The following is a 21,182-nucleotide window of genomic DNA, read 5'->3' as shown; positions in this document are numbered from 1 at the left end:
TTAGTAGAGGGTGCTCTCCAGATACGCCATGTTGAAGTTCTATGTGCAGAAACTGTTAAACACACAAAGTTCTGACTGCTTGCAGTGAGGTTTGCTTTCATCTGGAAATCTCAATTCTTCTAAAAGCATCCAAAAATGTGCTTGCATAACTTATTATATTGTACGTAGGGTAAAACACCATATGCTGTAAAGTTCATGGTACTTAATAAATTTAGTAGACTATATCTAATCAAACAAAAAAAATCTACTGGCTATTAGTCTTTAGTTAACCACTGCCTATACAGCATGACATTTAAGGCACAAAATCATAGTGTACTGATGTAGGTTCCTGATCCCAGGCAATACGTCAAGCTAGTTTCATATTTATTTTCTTTGGATAATTGCAATAAGGATATTCAACCGCATTACTAAAATGCCTTCAAATTCTGCACATCTTTTTATGTATCTGTCCTGGCACTAGGCAGGTTGTCTATCATGTTATCAGGAACTGCTGCTTACAAGAAAGAAAGTTTGAATAAAAATAATAATAAATTATATTATATACTATGCTATGTAATATATCATTATTATATTATATATATAATTATGCTGTGCAAGCATGAAGGTTGATTTTTGATTTCCAGCATTCATAAATGCTAGACATATATCTGTAATGCTAGGGACAGGAGGGTATGGGGGAGAAAGTATTCAGAATCAGCTACATACCTATATAGTATAGTCAAGAACCAAAATTTATAAAAAACAATCAAACTGTAAATTTTAAACTGAATAGTAGCATCACATAAATAAAGAATTCATTAAATGAGCTAAATGATTATATATAGAGGACAAAATGACTTGGTGCCATCCTCTTGACACTTTATACGCCATACAAACTAGGAGGACAGTTTAAGAAAAAGGTAGAAAGTAGCAGTAATACATATCTTATAAAGTTACTAACCACCCTAGGAAGGGTCTCAAAATACACAAAATGGCTAGAATGTATTCAAGGATGGTGGAGACCTACTACATCTGTAGCAACCAGCTGAAGAGACAGCTTTGAAACTCTCTAGAACAAAATCTTAGGAACAGTATTTGCCTGTAGCTGGCACTTACCTCATCAAATTCAAAATCCTCCAAATCTATTTCTTCATATTCTTCTTCAGATTCTTCATTCCTGATAGCCTCCAGGGCTGTCACCAGTTTCTTTCGTAAAATAAAGCCTTTCCAAACTGCCTGAACAAAAATGTGAAGTATGTTATGCAGGGTTACAGATCAAACCCTAAACCAGCTTCTCTGTGTTATCCCATTAGGAAGATAAAACATCTTAGAACTTAGTTTAATGGCTCAATAATCTGTTTCTTGAACTTTATGTGACATGTAAAATTGCAAGATAAATTAAATGACCGTATGTGTCTGCATCTCTAGAGACTTGCTTTGTGGTAAGTGGAGAAATATCTTTAACACTCCCCTCTACTGCACTTGTAGGTCAGCCAATCAATTATCTGACAATTCCTCCAGGACCCATTCTGAATGAAGAAGAAAGACATTTTTTAAAGGTCAATTTTTCTCATTTTCAAATCATTAGGTTTAAAATAAGACAAAGTTCATTAAACAAAAACAGTGTATTTAAATGACCATATTAAGGAGGCAGTATCATGGCCCAAAATAAATTAATTTCAGGAAAAAAATTAAGTCAACACACAATAATGCAGCTGACAACAGTCAGGTCCCTTAACAATTCTGGAGTAGAGAAGTTTCCCAACCGATGTCCTCAAGCACAGTAACGCTTTAGATAATAAATGATGCTCATATTTTCCAACAATGAGCTTTAGGATGCATGAGGTATAAAAATCAATTGAGAGGTACATGAACATATTGAAATGCATATGTATGCATGATTACTTACATATAAGAATAAAATACTAAATTATGAAATTAATTTTTAAATGGTTGTCTATGAATGCTAAATGACAGTAAACAGAAACTTCAATTTTCCATCATTTAGGAGGTAGAGACAATACATCTAGGTGAGACGTGAGGTGAGTCCAGTTTAACAGTCAGGTCCAGGTCTTGTCTCAAAAATTAATAATACAAATCTTCAGTTCTCTGATCAATCAGCCTTTGTTTGAATATGAATTTGAAACTGTGTGTATGCTCACACTAATTGTAAAAAACAAAGTAAATTAATAAGAAACAACTAGAATATAATAATGTTATTCAAGCTCTGTATATATTCTGTAAGTTATTTAAGGTGATTTTGAAAAATTGATTTATTTTGTTTTTAAGAATGAACTAAAGTACAGACATAATGAAACGCTTCATTGAATAAATAATAATATGCTAATCAATCAAGTTAAAATTCATTTTGAAATCTGGTCTTGATGTTACTAAAGTAAACATTTTACATATTTCATTCCCTTCCTTCATTCCTTTCTTTTATTAATTTCCTAATTATCATACAAAGTAGTATTATAACTTATGATTTCTTTCATACATATTTTCTTTTGATTGATTCTTCTTTCCCTTCTCTTCCCCTCCATTTCTATAGGCCATGGGACCACTGAAGCCTTCTATTACCAGAATTCCTCACTTTCAATTTCACTTCTTGACTTCTCAGGTTGTAACTGAAGCAGGTATGTTTAGAACTTTAAAATTTTGTTATAATTTTTAAATATATTTATGTAATAGCTATCAAGTAGGTAAAACTATTAGCTTTCACTACTCAAATTTTAGATGATTTGACAGATACTACATTGAGACAGTAGTGCTTGGAAACAGTAAGTAAAAATCTCCCAACTTAAAAAGGCGCAAGGCCAGATGGATTCAGTGCAGTATTCTATGAGTATTCTTCAAAGAAGAAATATCAATTCTCCTCAAACTGTTCCATAATAGAAAAGAGAGGAAACGTTTCAAATTCTTCTTATGAATAATATTTTTATCACTTCAGTATCAAAACCAAATAAATACACAACAACAGCACAAAAGAGATTGATGGGCCAATCAAATCTCTTATTGGCATAAATTTAAAAATTGTCAATAAAATACTTGCAAACTATAGTAAAGAATACACACATGAGTCATAGTCAAGGCATTGTCATTTCAGACATGCATGAATTGTTTCATGTCTCTAAATCATGTATACTCAAGTTCAGAAACCACATGGTCATTTTAGGCTACTGACTTTCAGGTTAATTTTGTATATTGCTACTTTATAGGATAATGTTATTAGCTATAGTAACAATATTAAAAGAGCACATGAACTTAAGAGACAAATGTGGTGAGGGGAACATGGGATGTTGAAATGGGAAGTAGATTTGTTCAAAATTTATTATATTCATTATATATTTATTATTTATTAATTCTCCTTAAGATGAAAATAAAATAGATAATGATACACGGGAAGGTATAAAACATCAGTAGCTTCTCTATGTGTCAACTATAAACCTTCAGCAAAAGTAATAAGAAAACAAAACAATTTATAATAGCCTCATAAAATATCTTGAAATAAAATCAAATCAAGAAAGTAAAGGATTTCTACAAAGAAGAGAAGTTTGAAATATCATTGTGTGGTTTAGCTTGAACCACAATCATGGTCATAATATTTCAGATTTTAGGACGATTATCTCCAGCCCTGACAGTCAGCAGAACCATAGCAACCTCCCAGTTAACCTTGGCCTGCAAATCTATGCAAGTGTCAAATAAATTCAAGTAACTTTAAATCACTGGAACGTTTTCCAATAAAGAATAACTGAGTGAAAGAGGAGTAAAATATTTTTATGACTACTCCACTACCAAAGGATTGAAATTAACCTGAATATGGAGAGCGGCCTTCTCCCTTTGGTCTTGAATATTCATAATATTTTTTCTTCTTTCTTTATTTGAAGAAGTCTGGTTATTGATGGGGGGATTTTGCAGAACTTCTGTTGTGGTCGAATGCATTTTTGCAGAAAAATTAATCTGTCTGCGTGCAATGTAATTGCGCCATTGGGTTTGAATTAACACAGCTGCCTTACTAAAAAAAAAGAAAAAGAAAAGAGAAAACCACTTTAGTATGTATGAAAATATAGACGGTAATAAAAGGTCTTCATAAGCTGCTGTATACTATATGTTCTATATATGACAGTAAAACTCTTCATGGACTCTCAACAATATGGTCCTATCCTATACAGGACCAGCACAGTGACAACAGCACTTGGTATGCTATAGTGAATGAGGATAATCTTAAAAGCCCCACCCCTAGACGAAGAGTCAAAGACAATAGATGACGGATGATAGAGGGAAAATCAGTGTTATTCAGTACTGAGTCCCTGATAGGTTATCCAATCCCATATCGTTATCCTTAAATATATGTGAACAACATTAATTGGATAAAGCAAGTTGTATTTATAAATGCATATATGAACATATATATGTGTGTGTAACAAAAAATGAGGAGTTATAGATTTGACAATGAGTAAAGGAGACATAGGAGAAGTTGGAGAGGGAGGGGTACAAATTATGTAAATATAGTACTCATAAGAAATTCGCAAAAAATAAAAGATGTCTTTGTTATCTGTACATGAATATAAAGAATATAAAATGTCACTTAAAATGAAAACAAAACCTCTGTGTTGTAAATTATTATCACAAATGTAAAATCGTATAGATACTGATTCTGGAAGAGAACATGAACTAAGAGTTCAGACAGGGATTTATTTACTTTCAGAAAGTTTTTTGAATTTTGTTTTGTTTTAATTCCCTAAAGATGAAAGATATTACAGAGATTCTTCTAGATAATGAGAGTATTGTTAAAGACAGGGAAAGCGTACAGAAGAGGGGTTCCAAAAGTATGGAACAATAAGAACTTGGCAAGAAAAGTTAGGTGCTTATCACTCTGGGTTGCTTCAGAGAGGAAGAGGGAAAGTCATTCCTAACATGATTCATGGGAAAAGGAAGGACGCTGGGCAGTTTTTAGTAGTTTTTCTTTACTTCTTGACCACTTGAAAATATTCACTTATACACCCATGAGGAAATTCTAACATGACATGGAGTGAATAGCAATTTGTCAATAACAAGCAGCTCTCTGAGTTGCAATTTGTTTCCTTTCTCATGCAGATTATTGAAGAATTATAAAGGTGTGAGGGGTAATCAAAGTGCTAGCTATTCTACCTTAATTTCTGGGTTTGACTTAAAGGGTATTTGGAGAACAAATTCCATTCCTCAAAATTCCCTTGAGCAAGATTTTGATAAGTTTGTTTGTTTTGGTGGATTGAAAAGCTTGAACAAAGTTGTCTCAGAAGCCAAGGATCGGTCCCAACCTGTCAGCCATATCTCTTAAAAATACCCAAAGGCAACACCAACTGGATAGACAGTATTTAAGTGCCTGAAACAGGGTTATTTCATTGAAACCACCATATCCCATTTCCCTAACCCTATAGACCATATTATAATGAAAATGTATTTAGTCTGATGTCAAAGTCCTCATAATCTTTCAGTCTCAATACTATTAAAAATCCAAAGTCTCTTCTAAGACACACATGCAAACAGTAACTGTAACATCGACAAACAAACAAACAAACAAAAAGGCCTTACCTTGTTTCACTGTGTTCACTACTTTGATGATTACTCATTGGAGAATTTGCCATCTTCATTTCTATGAATGAGGCTCTTGCAGGGGATGAACTATGCATCCTGCTGTGTTCATTCATTTCTGTCATATTTTGCTCCTGACCCCTTCCTACTGGTTCCTCACAGTTTGCTGGTGAAGGTCTGGAGCCAGCATCCATCAGGTTTTCAGCATTATCTGGGAAATCTGTCTTATATTTGTCATTCTGAGAATGAAAGACCTTGATTTGCAGTGTGCTGGTGGTGTTTGAAAGGACTGGATGCTTTTTTTCGGTTTCTGATTCAGGACTCTTGATGATATTTACATCCTCATGTTCATGTGCATGTCTGCATTCATTACTGAGTTTCATTAAGTTCTTATAGTAGTGGCAGAGTTTGTCTGCAGCATCCAAAGTGAGAACATCCCTGAACACATAGAAGAGAAGAACAAATTAATGGCTATTTGATAATAGTAAAGGAATATAATGCCCCAGAAAAACTGCTTCTAATCAAACTAGTGTCACTGTGATTATCATAACATTTTCAATCATGTGTTTACATTAAATTATTTATTTAAAATAAAGCAGGAAGAAAATCAGAATCTTACCCTTTCTGTGTGATATACTTTTTAGTTAGTAAGTTGAACTCTTCAAGTTGGTTCTGACAAAGTGCCAAGAAACCTCCTAGGTCTTGATTATAGTGTTCCTCAATATGGACATCAGACTGAGAGTTTAACATGTCACCATTAAGGATTCTCAGAGCTGGTAATATTTTAAGTATAGAATGCCTATTAGAAACAAGGAAGAAGTTAATAATCTTAATAAAGACATATGTTTTAAAATAACCACAAAATATCACATAACAAGAATTTTTTTTTCTTTTTTCTTTTTGGTTTTTCGAGACAAAGTTTCTCTGTAGCTTTGGTGCCCGACCTAGAACTAGCTCTTGTAGACCAGGCTGGCCTCAAACTCCCAGAGATCCACCTGACTCTGCCTCCCGAGTGCTGAGATTAAAGGTGTGCACCACCACTGCCCGGCAAGAAGTTTTAGGTATACACATTCTAAACTGATTTTTATCGCACTTAAAATTGTTAATAAATTATATTTACCACAAGTGCTTGAGTAAATGATATATTCTATTTCTTCTTGCATTACTTTAAAGATGCTATATTTATTTGTCTTAAACTAAAGGATGCAGTGTTTCAATACCAACAATCATAGCACTAATTACAATTCACAACTATTAAAATAAAATATTAAAATCATAAATATTTGATTAGGTTATCAACAAATCGAAGAAAGCTTTCTCTCTTAAATAAAGCTGTGACTGAATATTCCTTATGCATTTATCTATCAACCAAAAGAGAAAGCCATGGTAGACTGAGAACTAGGAAAATAATGTTTTAGCTTATGCATGACCTGCATGCATTCCTTCTTCATCCCCTTAGATATATTTGTTTTCTTTTCTATATCTTAGACTATATCCACAAGGTACAGTTTTTTAAATCTATACATATATGGTATAAGAGTTCTTTCTGTTTGTGTGCTGTTTTCATTAGTTAATGAATGAAGAAACTGTCTTGGCCTAGTTGATAGGGTGGAACTTAGGTAGGCGGAGAAAAACAGAACTGAATGCTGGGAGGAAGAAGGGCAGAGTGGGAGAAGCCATGGATTCACTTCCTGAGATGGATGCTGGTTAGAATCTCTGGTAAGCCACTGCCATGTGGCGATACACAGATTAATGGAGATGGGTTAAACTAATATGTAAGAATTAGCCAAATAAGAAATTAGAGCTAATGGGCAAGCAGTGTTTTAATTAATAGAGTTTCTATGTGGGTGTTTCAGGTGTAAGCTAGCTGGGCAGCCAGGATGAACAAGGGGCCCTCTCCTTACAACACATATAGTCTTGTTTATATTTTATACTGAAAGTATGGAAGTCAATGTGGAACCCCACAGCTTCTATCCCAAATGCCCATTCTAACTGTGTAGAAGTTTACTGGGTTGTAAAGACTTTTATTCTGGTTAATTATGGTGTGTGGTACCTTTATTTACTTGCATTTTTTATAATAATGATTATAAAATTTGAATATTAAAACTGATAATAATCAAAACACAAGGGAGTTGTCTATTATTCACATCCTTTCCTCGCAAATATTTTATTCATGACTAATGAAATGACATGTTGCTCAGGCTTCACAGAAGTACTTAGTTGAGATTCCCACAAGCCATGACAATACCAAAGTAACATTTAATTGCAATTATAAATCTAAGGTATGGAAATAGAATGAAAGGCAACAAAAAATAAACATGTATCTTCCTGTATAGAAGAGAAAATGCTCTAATTCTATGACTAGTACTATTGGTCTATAGACTGCTCTTAAACTGTGGGTTAGCAACTTTAAACCTCAAGAGCTGGGTGGCTATGTTCCTAGAAAACAACCAATGATTTGTTGTAATTGGTTTTAGAACCACGCCTATTCCTGTGTGATTTCTTACTCTTCAGAATGGACTAGAGTATGTGATGGAATGAAGTGTGTCATGGCTTGCTATTGTTGTTTTGGGGAGCAATATATGTAAATGCATGCATATGATATATATGTATATATTATACACATACACATTATATACGTGTATATATACACACACACACACACACACATATATATATATATATATAATAAGAAAAAGTAACTCAATTTTTCTATTATACCTTATAACTTAGGACCTGGTTTAAAAAGTTTATTCATTTTAGAATATAATAATTTTTATTGAACAAAATAATACAAGTATTGAACAGAGCTTTCACCAAAAAGAAATTATGCTAGATTCAATTTGATTAGACCAATTGAAAAACTTAAAAGGCTTTTTTGAGCAGCCATCCCTCAGGTCTCATTCTGGCCAAATGAGGAAAAAATAACAAAAGGAAATAATACTTGGACTAGTATTATAATAACCATAAAATCTAACATATTGGTTCTTTGACTTAGACATTCTCCCCAAGGCAGGAATTGAGGTAACATCCCTATTTGCTATTCTGAAATGGCTCCATAAGAACTGATGTTGAATCATTGTATCATTAGTGTTTGGAACGCATTGAAAACACAATGCCTGGTGATACCAAAACTTTAACTGGTAAATTGTGGGTTGGGTATCTGCACAAATCTTGTTCTTTTAAAAAATACACACATATTGTATTTTTTAAAAACAAAAGTATGTACTGAGAAGAAACTTAACTACTATACAATGCTAAAGTTATAGGTATTTTAACTTTAAAAATAGAAGCCAAAACATAAAGTAAAATAAAAACATGTCAGATAAATAAGACCTGTGTAATCAGATCACACTGTGAATTGGAAAATCTCATAATACCCCACTAATGTAAAGATTTAGACAACTAACAGTTGCTGAAAGGAGAGTCAACCTTCTTTATACTATCTAATTCAAAAGTGATCATTCTAAACATATGTGGATGCACATATGAGGAATACTAAATGAACTCAGTCATTTTAAATATATAGATATATGTGGGGGTATATAAATATTTACATATACATATTTACAAGGATATATTTAAATATACATAAAAGAAAGAGTTCATGAAGTTGAGGAGTGATGGGGAATGGGAGAATTTGGAGGGAGGAGAGTATGGGTCAGCAGTTCTGAAATATAGCACCTATATAGGAAATTCTTAAAAATGAACATTTTTAAAATAAATAACTATTCTTTTCCAATGACTGGTAGAAAGGGAATAGGTCGGGATGGAACAGGAGTTGCGGAGGAAGTGAGAGGAGCAGAGGGAGGGGAAACAGTAATCAAGATATACTTTATATAAGAAAAGAATCTATTTTCAATAAAGAGGAAAACAATACATATGCAATAAAAGGTTCATGATAAAACCTTTCTAAAAGGTACCTAGTACATGTAAGGTATTGAAAGAAGACTATAAACATATAAACTAATTAGATGTATGGCTCTATTATTTAATGACATTAACGCATCATGATAAAAATTTAGTTTTGCTAATGAAAATATATGATCAAATAAATGTGAGAAAATTACTGTTTTACCTACTCTACATTCACAAATTACTAAAGCTTGGAATTCTTATCAAGACATTAAGATAGGGCGGATCCCCTCTGGAAAAGGTACAGGACTCTTTTAGGAAGAGGGTGTTGAAGGACTGGAAGAGCAAGAATTGGTGGGTTTTTTACCAGAATGGTATTTGCAGGACACAGCAGCTGAGCTACACATAGGAACTCACAAGGATCATGACAGTGTGCACAAAGCATGCATAAGCCCAAACAAGATAGTAACCCTAAATGGTGGGTGGAGGGTAGGGCAGAAAAATCCCACCCCAGCCAAGGAGCTATAAGCACCTGATAGTTATTGAGAGACAGTATTTTCTAATGGTGTGGCCGATGGTGAGTCAGTCATACAATGGAGCAGGCCCTGTCCTCAAGAGGAGGCATGCAGCACACAAACACATACACACACTGAGAAGGAGGAAGAATAGAGAAGAAAAATGGGAAGGAGGGGGAGGACAGAAAGGAGAGGAGGAGCAGGAGGTAGAGTAGTAAGATAGGTGGGTAGGAAGGTGTGGTTGCATTCTGGGAGGCAAAGGGGGCAAATGTAATACCGATAAATTGTATAAAATTATCAAAGAATATGTTTTTTAAATATTTATTTATTTATTATGTATACAATATTCTGTCTGTGTGTATGCCTGCTGGCCAGAAGAGGGCACTAGACCCCATTACAGTTGGTTGTGAGCCACCATTTGGTTGCTGGGAATTGAACTCAGGACCTTTGGAAGAGCAGGCAATGCTCTTAACCTCTGAGCCATCTCTCCAGCCCAAAGAATATGTTTTTTACAAAGAAAAATCAAGTAGTTTTAAGAACAACACTAAATGTCAGATGTATTTCAAAATATTGCAGTCATCACTATTTGGCAGCTGTTCATGTGGAAAGTACTAGATAAGAAAAGGACAAAACAGTATTTCTATCATCAAGACTTTACATCTGGCTAATGACATGAATGACATGAAGAGCATTATGTAAAGTATTTTTGTTAAGGAGTATATTTTCTATTAAGACTGGGCTTGAATTTCTATGTTAGGTATATTTTGATTCTGTCTTTTTCACTTCTATACGCACAAGTTCCCAAGCAGGTCACTTTAATCAGAATATTTTGATGAAATTCTTTACGATGTAAAGATTTGCATGGAAGTTTAGAATAGAAACAATATGTTAAAGTCTCTGTAACATATATTCAAGATTCATAATGGATTTACTTATTTGAAAGGGAGGTTGTTTTTTTTTTTTCCTTAATTAGTGACGGGAGCAGTCCTCAGACCTGCAGAAGGCAACAGAGTGTGGATTGTCCCTAAGTTCAGCAGTCAGCCATGTGAGCTTGTGGGGAATATATGAGAAAGCTGATTAATGTAGGGAATGAAGCAGAAGAACACTGTGAGATTTCAAGATTAGTTTTTCCAGCTGGGCTCCTCCTACTTGAGGGCCAAATCAATATTTCATTTAGTGAAAACTTCCTGGTGCATATTCTGCCACTTACCAAGCGCCATTAATCATCAGCCAATGAAACAAATTCTCAAAGGAGATTTCAAATGTTGCTTCTGGATTATGTTTTAAAAGAGGTTCTTTTTTTTTTCAGTACATCAGTTTTTTTGCATGTTATCACTGGCTTGACATGAAAGTAAGAAACCAATTGGGAAAATCTATAACTAATCCCTTTGTTGGTACCATGAGGTTATGTAAAGTTCACTGCAACAAACTGTATCCAAGTTGCCTGAGTCCTTTCATTAACAAATCCATATTTTATAGACTTCTTGATTTTAAACCCTCTAGATAAATGAATCTCTTCTTTTAGGTAATGGAATGTATAATAGAACAATTGATCTAACTGAAATTTGACAGGCTCAGGTTTTCAGTAAGAAATACATAAGTTTTACTTTATCAGTCCAACTTTCAGAAAGAAATAATTGAAATAGTAAGTTAGACACGGACTCACAAGATGTTGGTGGAAAATGTTTGTTCTCTAGCAAACCAAAATCCAAGTTAATTCAAAGATAACTGGACTTTTCATCAACTACTTGCCTCAAAATCATACTTTCAAATTTGCATTAACTCATCTATATGTGAGAAAATATTTTAGGATAATGATGTTTTATAATGAACAAAGATACAGTAAGCTATTCAGGTAACTTTAATAACTTTTCAAGGAAAATTGGTATCATATTTTGCCCTAAGAAATGGTAAATAGGATATTCATCGGTTAAAATTGTTTCCTTACCTCCAGTTCGTTTCCTGAAGGACTGGGTTTCCAGTAAGACAAAGCTCACGGAGAGAGTAGCATGCATTAAACCAAGACATGACACTTGTAAGATCTAAAGAAAAAAAGAAAGAAAGAAAGAAAGAAAGAAAGGAAGGAGGGAAGAAAGAAAGGAAGGAAGGAAGAAAGAAAATTAGCAAAGTTACATAGATAATTTTAACATAATTGGACATAAATAAATCACCAATTTCCCAATTAAAATGATACTTAATGTTTCCCATTGAATACCCCAAGCTTTCAGAAAAGAGAGGGTACTGAGTAGAACATAGACTAGTATAAAATTATGTTTCCACCACTTAGCAACTATACGAACTCAGACAACTCATTTCTAAAATCCAGTTTTTGACTCTGTTGCTGTGTGAGAACTAGATGAGATAATGTACTTAATGCGCTACTATACCTAGAACAAAAATTACAGCGCTGAATATAAAGTAATACGACGTGCTAAAGCTTATAAGTACATCAACAGATATAATCATAAATACCTCTCCACTTTTAAAAATAAAGGGTATAGGTGAATCTAGACTGCTCTACAGAGCAAAGTGTAGAGACTTGATTTCACCCAGAAGACGAACACTGACTATACATGCAACTTGTGGTCACATACAAAGACTCACAGACATGACATATGTATGTTAAGTCAGGATCTGGTGGAAAGGAAACATACAATATGTCCTTTTAGCTTTTCTATGACCTCAATAATTTTATGTTAGAAGAATATTTTGGCTCCTCTGGAAGGACAGTGCAATATTCTACTTTGCTGAATTAAAGTGTAAACTGTTAGAAATGAGGCTAGAATATCTGGGGAAACATATAGAGAAGAAAATTCAGGAATGTTGGAGACATATTTTGAGAATTCATGGCATGGCCTTGACAGAGTGTTGGCTATGATGCAGGATGAAAAGATTCAAAATAGCACAGGCATCCAGTGTTTGGGGGAAGGTCTAATAAACCTGACGCTAAGACTTACGTAACAGTTTTATAAATGACGTAAGATTTTGCACCCAACATAATGAAACCTTGTTAATCATCTCAGAGATCCAACTAAAGTCCAGGAGCATATATATTGTTATTATAGCTTTTGGTGGGAAAATAAGACTGTGGCTGCTGTTTGGAAGGGGCTGACTGGAAGAGTAAGTGGGGAAAACATTTAGGGGATTCATTCAATTCAAAATGCTTTAATGAACTTTTAATGGGTAAAGAGGCAGGAATAATAAAGCTAGAAGCAATCTTTTTGCTCATATTCATGTATATAAATGCATATGTATTCAGAAGAATTCTTAACTTTATTTGAATCAGAAATAAAAAGCCTATAATTTAACGGAAACAAAGAAATAGAATCCCAACCTTACCAGAAAGGCAATTGTTGCTGACATCCAGCTTTTCCAAAGACACAAAATGAAACAGTGGCGCAATTGTTGTTAAACTGAAAACAAAATATTACCATGATTAAAAAAATTAACAAGCATATTCTTGTTATTTTGTTTGAAGTACAACTCATTTATCTAATGCAATTATATAATTATAAGAAATTATATACAATTATCTATAATTGTACAATACAATGCAGTAAAATTAAAACACTGAGTAATAGTATTTATTAAGAATGCAAGTAATCCTATTATGGAAAATTGAAGTTCATTTTTAAAGAGAATTTACCGTGGAACATTACAATAATGGCAGATTTTGATTCATTTAAAAAAGAAACTACTGTGGAATTGCTAATTTCAGCCACAAATACCATGGGCTTAGATGTATATTTGCAATCCAGTTTAAAACGGGTAGTTATCTGGTTATTATTTTGCTTAATATATTTATAAAGCTAGTTATACAGAAATTACATGATTTGTTTTTCCTTTTTTTTTTAATTTAAGCGCATGGCCTAAATCTTTTAGGTACAAACTTGGTTTTTTGTACCTAATGATTATTTTATATGTAAATAAAATGTCATCACTCCCCCTTCCCCCCACATTTCATTATTTCAGGCCTTCCCTGCTACACTAGCTCAAACCTCTACACTGTTCCCTCCAAGTTGATAGCCTATTTTTCTTTGCTTATTATTGTTACACACAAATATTCAGGGGTGCATTGTGTGTGTGTGTGTGTGTGTGTGTGTGTGTGTGTGTGTGTGTGAACCACACTGGTCACAGTGCAACAATAAATAAATCATGAGGAGCCCAGCTCTAAAGAATACATCTATACCACCTCTACAGAATCTATGGCTCAGAGAACATTCTAAAAGGGTTCAGAAAGAATATAAGAGGCAGAATCGACTATGAAAGTTTTTCCTATGAATAGTCCCACTAACAAGTTTGGACTACTGGCAGTATCAGTGAATGTTTTAACATGGAAGAGAAAATTTTACAGGGCTCCATTCCCAGACAAAATCTAGAGGAACTAAGGAGTGCTGGAAGAAGATTAAGCCTCTCCCAGGCTTTAATCCCCTTATTCATTGTTCAATGCAGAGTTTTAGTATACAATATACTACGTATAAACAACAAAAACCACCTCAACAGTTTATAATTATATGTGTGTGTGCATGCATACACAGACAATTTTTTTAAAAAATCACTTTTAATAAAATAACTGATTATTATGGCTTTAAAAAATATTTTAGACTAAAGTGAGTTACTATCAATATAATTACCTAACGTTGTATTGTGCTTCATTCACAATTAGAAATATGAACTTACTTTCAAGCAAGAAATAATGATACTTAACATATATATATATATATATATATATATATATATATATATATTCAAGTAAATACTGAGAAATTCAAATTAATTTTATCTTTCTGTCTCCCTCTCTCTTGCGTGTGTGTATGTGTCTAAACCTATTATAACTATTATTCTAAGGTCATGGGTCACACAGCAGCGCTGTGGCTAAAAGCCTCACGGTGTCTGGCACAGACTAACCCTTGTATGCACCTTGACTCCTCCCTTGTACTACCCTGTTCTGCATTAGGAGAAGGAAAGAAGATACTACTGATGAAACCTATACGAAATAACGAGGCTGGAGGAAAATGCTGTTCACTGTCGTCACTCCTAAACACAATATAACCATTCATTCTAATCCTGTACACTCCCACTCCTTTAAGAGTCTCATGGGTGACAGGGTGTAGAACAAAAATACTTAAAGAAAACATAAAAAAAAAGATGGAGCTACAAACCCTTATTTGTACAACCTAAGAATAAAATTGACTTAAATGTCACATGAATGTAACAGGAAACAAAGGAAGAAGAGAGGATAAACAAGTAAAAGGCAGGGAAGCAGGGGTTTGGTGAAGGAGAGGAGGAGGAAGACGGGCAAAATTAAAGCATTGTGGATAGATAATTATTTTATGTAAGACTTCATCTTATAGTGCTTCCATCCTGAACTTGTTCCTGATAATTTTACAGATATTAAATTTTGATTCTTCAAGGGATAGCATAAAAATACTTAACCAAAATTATATTTGAAGTTCTTCTACATTTTAGTATTAAATCTTTGTATTTCTGCTAAAATTCAATAGTGAGTAAATTAGTTCACTCTTCATAATGCAGTTACTTTCTTTCTTTTCTTCATAATATTTTGTGTACTTCTTAAGGCTACATGGTGACATATACTTAAAAACTCCAAGAGAAAATAAGCAATGTCATTCTAGAATTTAAAAACAGTATGACTTTTTTTTTTTTAAAAAAAATCACTTTAAACAATTAAATTTCTGCTGTGGTTAAATATCTCTGTAATATGCATTTTTATCTACTCACATACTCATTCTTTTAAAACCATTATTTGTGAATTGTTTTTTTTTATCTTTAATCAAGGAAAGTAGCTATTCATGCGTCTTTATGACTACCCATTGTGCTGGTGGAAATCTGATCATAAACTCCTTTTACCCATGCATTTATAGGTTTTCCCTTTACAGACATTTCACGAATATTTTTTTCAAGAAAATTCAAACCAGAAAGACAAAGGGACATTAGTGAAAACCTAATACGACTTGACCTTGTCACATTAGCCCTGGGCATTAAATGATATAACTTTCAAAGACGACAAAAAAAAAAAAAGCAAAGATTTGTACAATGAGCAGCCAATGGGTAAGTTTCAACTCTGGCCCCACTTAGGGTCTGACTGGAAGTAGGGACAGTTTATCTAGCCAGAGAGTCTTCTGGTTAGAACTCCTCCGAGTCAAACTTAAACCAGTCACATGGCCTAATGAAAATTTAAAACAGAAGACTGGATGAAACAAGTATTCCAAACAATATTCGCTAAATACTGTTCTTTGTATGTGTTCCATTTGTGCGGAAAGAAGGTATGTGGATTTATAATCTCTTCCTTGTGATGGAAATAGTTACCAAAAGTCAAAGAAAATATAAACCATGTAAGAGTATCCTAATTAGACATCCCAACGATGTCTATACAACCGCATTTTAAATGTCTCCATTTTAAATTTATTGGACTCACATTCACTCCCTATGTGGATGATACTTGAACTTGATAGCCGAAGGTAGGCAACAGCAGAGCTTTGACACTTGGGAAGAAGTTAAGTCTTAGACAATGCAAAGATCTCCTTCATGCAAACTGGCTGGGATGTCAAAGATTCAAACCACAAACCTGAACTGGTCTAGCTGAGTTTTAACACCCGCTATGTGGCTCTGCACACACTGCACAGACAGAACACTGTCACATGCATCCTTGCTAAAGAAATAAATCTGCTGAGAAAAGACTAAGTCCTGAGATTATTAAGCCATTAGGAAATAATTTCATTTCTTCATGTCCCTTCAGGTCTGCTTTACTAACAGCATTTGCTGATATATGCAAAGGATTTGATAGTATAAAAATATGCTTAAATAAGTGATAGTATTATAAAATTCTATATGTTGTATGTAATAATAATTACATATATTTAATGACTGTATATTCCTTTTTTATCAGTATCTAATGTACATTGACTGTGTTCCTCACATATTTCCACATACTTACCTGTATGTGGAACCCTTTTTTTCTACTCTTATGCTATATATACATGCATTATGGTTTTTTTTTATAAAATTACAAATGATGCTTGTCATTTTAGTCGAAATGACATTTTGTACAGACATGATTCAAGTTTAATTTTTCTTTTCCAAGAAGTTTATAAAGGTTATAATATATGTTATAGCTCTCAAAATAACAAGCCTCACCTTAGTATACAAATGTTTTATCGAAGTAATCAAAATTACAAATATTGAAACCCTGTCTCAAAAACCAAAAAAAACCCAAAATTACAAATATTAAAAATTGGGAGTAATTATTTCATTGATCATTATTAAATCCAAGAACTGATTGGTGTAGTTGAATAATTCCTTGATAGGGGAATATCATCAGAGAATGATATAGCCAAAGCTCATCATTACCTGTGATATTTTAACTTTGACAGAAAGAATATTTCATTGTAGGCTTAAATTATAAGCAGTCAGATAACTAAGGGAATTTTTCTTTTATAATTTCCTTAACATAAATATTTTCTAGTGTTAGAAGTATAGTTTGAGAACTACTTCTGTCAAATATGTGTATTGTGCCCATTTGTGCATGGTTTACTATGTGTGTCCAACTCATAATTGAACACTTCATTTTTTATTATTTTTTTATAAAAAGATCCTATGTACTCACACAGGTCCAAAGTAATATATGGTTTCACTTGAAGGAGCTTACTTCAAATTGAAACAATGTTCTGTTAAATGCAAGTCAGATTTCATAATTTGGATATGATTACAATCTAATTTGACTTTAAAATGTATATTTAGAATTTTTATTTTCAAAGATTAATATCTCTGGGGTAAATCATTTGATACACACGTGCTTAAAATATGAACACTCCTTAGCAAAGACTGAGATATTTTATTTTATGGTTTATCAGCAAGCACACATTTGTCCTTTACCACTGGTCTTGTAAACATCTTGTAACTCAAAAAAATTAATTTCTTGTAAAAGGTAGTTCAACCATCTTTCTCCATGTCTGTGGTTAATAAATTAATCATATTAGATTGAATATCTTTCAATAAATCATTAAGCACAGAGAGAAAGAATGACACACATTATTGTGATATTTTAACTTTACACAATAATTCAGTCCAATGATCTAGGTATTTATTTGATTGTCTCTAATCTGCCTATAGATGCAGGTACTCAGTTTATATTAATGTTAAGACATTTTAAGTGTTACTCCTTTACATCCCTGTGGGATTCAAATTTAAATCCATTCCAACAATTACAAAAGACAAGCAAATTGAGAGAAGATTTAAAAAACATTGTTTTATGACTTAATAAATAACATTTGAGAGAGTGAGGCATCCCTCTGTATTAAATTTCCTATATGTTATATTTTTTTGAAGACTAATTCTTTATAAACATAAACAAGACTGCCCTGAGATGTTTCTACAAGTACGTTTTTGAAAAACGTATTTTGAAAACAAAATAAGTAGAATAAACTTAAAAATTTTACTGAATGCGTCGGGTAACTCAGACACTTCAGTTTTTAAACCTCTATATAGTTATATCTGTATCTTGTGTACTGATTTATTTTGATGCATCCTGATTTAATTTCAGGAATCCCAAGTTTTCTAGTTTATGTACATCATACAGCAATTTTAAATAACTATTCCTAAAATAAAATATATCTTTACCTGTTTTGAGAGATACTAAGATCTTGTAGTAGAGGCAGCCAACATGAAGAAAGTACTTCCGCATTTAAGATGCTGTTGTCATCCAAATGCAATTCTCTAAGCAGAACATGATTTTTTAAGGATGGAGGCTGCAATTAAATATATTTTATTACTTGATAACAGGCAAAATATTTTCTAAGCAAATTTAAAAGTATAGAGTCTACCAAAGCTTATGAGATATACATTCTGATAAGCAATAATATCTCAAAGCATATTATTATGAGTCTTTCAGTATGGATAAAATGCCTACTAATTTTATTATTTCTAATGTTCTTTTCAAGAAGTTTTATGACAAAATGCAATTTAATCTCGATAGTAGATAAATGTGTTCCAACTTATGTACCTAAGTGAGACTGAAATATTAAGATATGCTATAGTTTAGTTTTTTGAGAATCTTACCTTAAACTATACATATTAGACACCATAAGAAATTGGTTTTTTTCCTAAGTGGATAAAAATATAAAATAATGAAAAGAGGCCAAGGAGCAGGAAAGATATTTAAGAGAGGTAGTAGAATATAAGAAAACAAGTATGAAAGGCCAAATGTTGGGAACCAGGACAAAGGCAAGGAAATGGACCACAGGACTACATGTTGCAGATGAAAGTAAAGTTGTAGGAAAATATCATAAGGAAATATAATTAAAAATGAGCTTTTATTGATGGTATCCTTTTTAGGTAGATGAAGTTGCTCCCAGAAGCTAAGTGTTATTAAATGAAAATCCCAGTTCCAAGAGTGCTCCCATCTCCATGTTGGTCGATAAAATATATGGGCAGTTGCCACTGGTCTTGGTTAAATACCAGAACTAGATGGTTAAGATCTTATTTGATGAAGACTCCACCTGCCTTGGTTGCATGACATAAAGAAATAAAACTGGAACTGGGCTGAACCCTTTGTTGCTGTCTTGCCTTCAGACTGTAATAAAATACTACACAGGCTTCTAAACGTCCCATCGAAGGAGTTTATACCATGTTTACTGTACCAGGCAGGAATTTTCTCCTGTAGAGGAAGCAATAAATTCAATCAGAGAGCAATTGTTTACTCCAGTAACAGATTTGCCACTGTTGAACTACTGAGTTCATATCACTTGTCTTGTGAAAGGTACTGCATACAGGTGCACAAATGAATATGAGCATTGATGACAATTCTCCCCAAGAAGCCTGTGTATTTGTTCAGGACTGAACAGCTGTGAGACTGGGTGGTACATAAACTTCCATCTACAGAAGATAATGATGGTATTTTGTTAACTAAACATGATGTGCCTTTCAAAAATGACATCTCCATAACTAATATAATTATCAAATATTACTGCAGTCAGCTTCAGAGATATTTGGTTTTGCAGTGCTGACTGTATGTACTCAACTGATCAAAGTAGAGAGAATAAACTGGTGATGAATGCCCATCTGTAAGCTCTTCCAAAGCTCATATAACATTTAAGAAGGAGCCAAAAAATGTTGGGACTGGAGGGAATGAGGTGGACCATTTGGAACACTATCTTCAGGGCACAACATGGCTATTACATTCTTGAATGAACAGCAGTTCTGTGGACCTGCAAAAGATGTCCTCTAAGTTAGACTTGACAACACCTAACTAATCATAGAATGCTAAATGCCCCATGAAGCCCTACCCTTCTCTGAAGATTTCTATGCAGTTAGTAATAGTGTTTAAATGTTCCTGGAAAAAAAATACCTAGCTGTACTCCTATACATAGCATGAATGAAACTCATTGAGTTTCTTTCCCTTTTTCCTCTTTCCCTCTCTCCATCTCTCCTTCCCCACATACAAAATAAATGATATAAGAGGGCAACAAGTTCAAAAGGGAAATAACTGGTATTGGAAGTGGATGAGAGAGTAATGTGTTTTTTGAATTGTGCTCATGTATGGAAATACTATAATGAAAATCATTATTATGTGTAATTAATATATTCTAATAAAAACTATAAAGAAAAAGGTAACTTGTAAATAATATACAGTTGTTGATTAAAAATAAAGAAAAAATATTTAAATTGCTTTCAAAATATATAGTAGATATTTCAATTAAAAGAAGGACATCGCATTGGTTATGGATATTAATTCCTTATTTAATTTACCTCTCTTAGGTAATTTCCCTGCAGCTTTACTATTTGGAGCAATCCACAAGGTTCGATGCCATCAACATCAGTAAGATGATTATGTGAACAATCCAAGTATACGACGGTTGGTGCTTCACAAAGACCTTTGGTGCTGATTAGCTGATTATGGTCCACAGTTAGTTGCTGAAGGGATTTCAAGGATTCTAAACCACCTGGAAGATAAGTTTTCTAATATCACACTTCTATTATACATTCTTCTTGAGACATAACATCATGCAAACTGTTTTTGGAGATAAATTCACATCTACATCTATATCTGTATTTTTTTAATGCCCTGTTTCCTTGTAAACCCAGGCTGGTTTAAAACTTGTGGCAAAGTTCATATCTTGAACATCTTATTTTACCCTCTCAATTGCTAGGATTACAGACATGCAACACTATGCCTAGTTTTGAAAAACAGTGTTTAGCTATAAAGTTATGTATAAATTAAAAACTGAAAGAAAATTTTAA

At 33.2% G+C, this 21,182-nt stretch overlaps 1 protein-coding gene across 1 annotated transcript in view; it reads right to left on the bottom strand.

Annotated features, from left to right (window-relative positions):
• Lrriq1 (leucine rich repeats and IQ motif containing 1) overlaps positions 1–21,182 on the bottom strand; it is a 129,603-nt gene that overhangs the window by 72,957 nt on the left and 35,464 nt on the right. The window contains exons 12-19 of the mRNA XM_041673590.1: positions 20,691–20,884; positions 18,564–18,691; positions 13,263–13,336; positions 11,872–11,965; positions 6,173–6,352; positions 5,554–5,991; positions 3,793–3,994; positions 1,096–1,215 (exon numbers count right to left, since the gene is read on the bottom strand). Coding sequence (XP_041529524.1) covers positions 1,096–1,215; positions 3,793–3,994; positions 5,554–5,991; positions 6,173–6,352; positions 11,872–11,965; positions 13,263–13,336; positions 18,564–18,691; positions 20,691–20,884 — 1,430 coding nt within the window. The remainder of the gene's footprint in view (positions 1–1,095; positions 1,216–3,792; positions 3,995–5,553; positions 5,992–6,172; positions 6,353–11,871; positions 11,966–13,262; positions 13,337–18,563; positions 18,692–20,690; positions 20,885–21,182) is intronic.

This window comes from Microtus oregoni, unplaced genomic scaffold (genome assembly GCF_018167655.1).
Source record: "Microtus oregoni isolate MIOR12 unplaced genomic scaffold, Mior012 000001F_ref0000356, whole genome shotgun sequence".
NCBI classification, from domain to species: domain Eukaryota; kingdom Metazoa; phylum Chordata; class Mammalia; order Rodentia; family Cricetidae; genus Microtus; species Microtus oregoni.
This window is presented reverse-complemented; position numbering and strand designations above follow the sequence as displayed.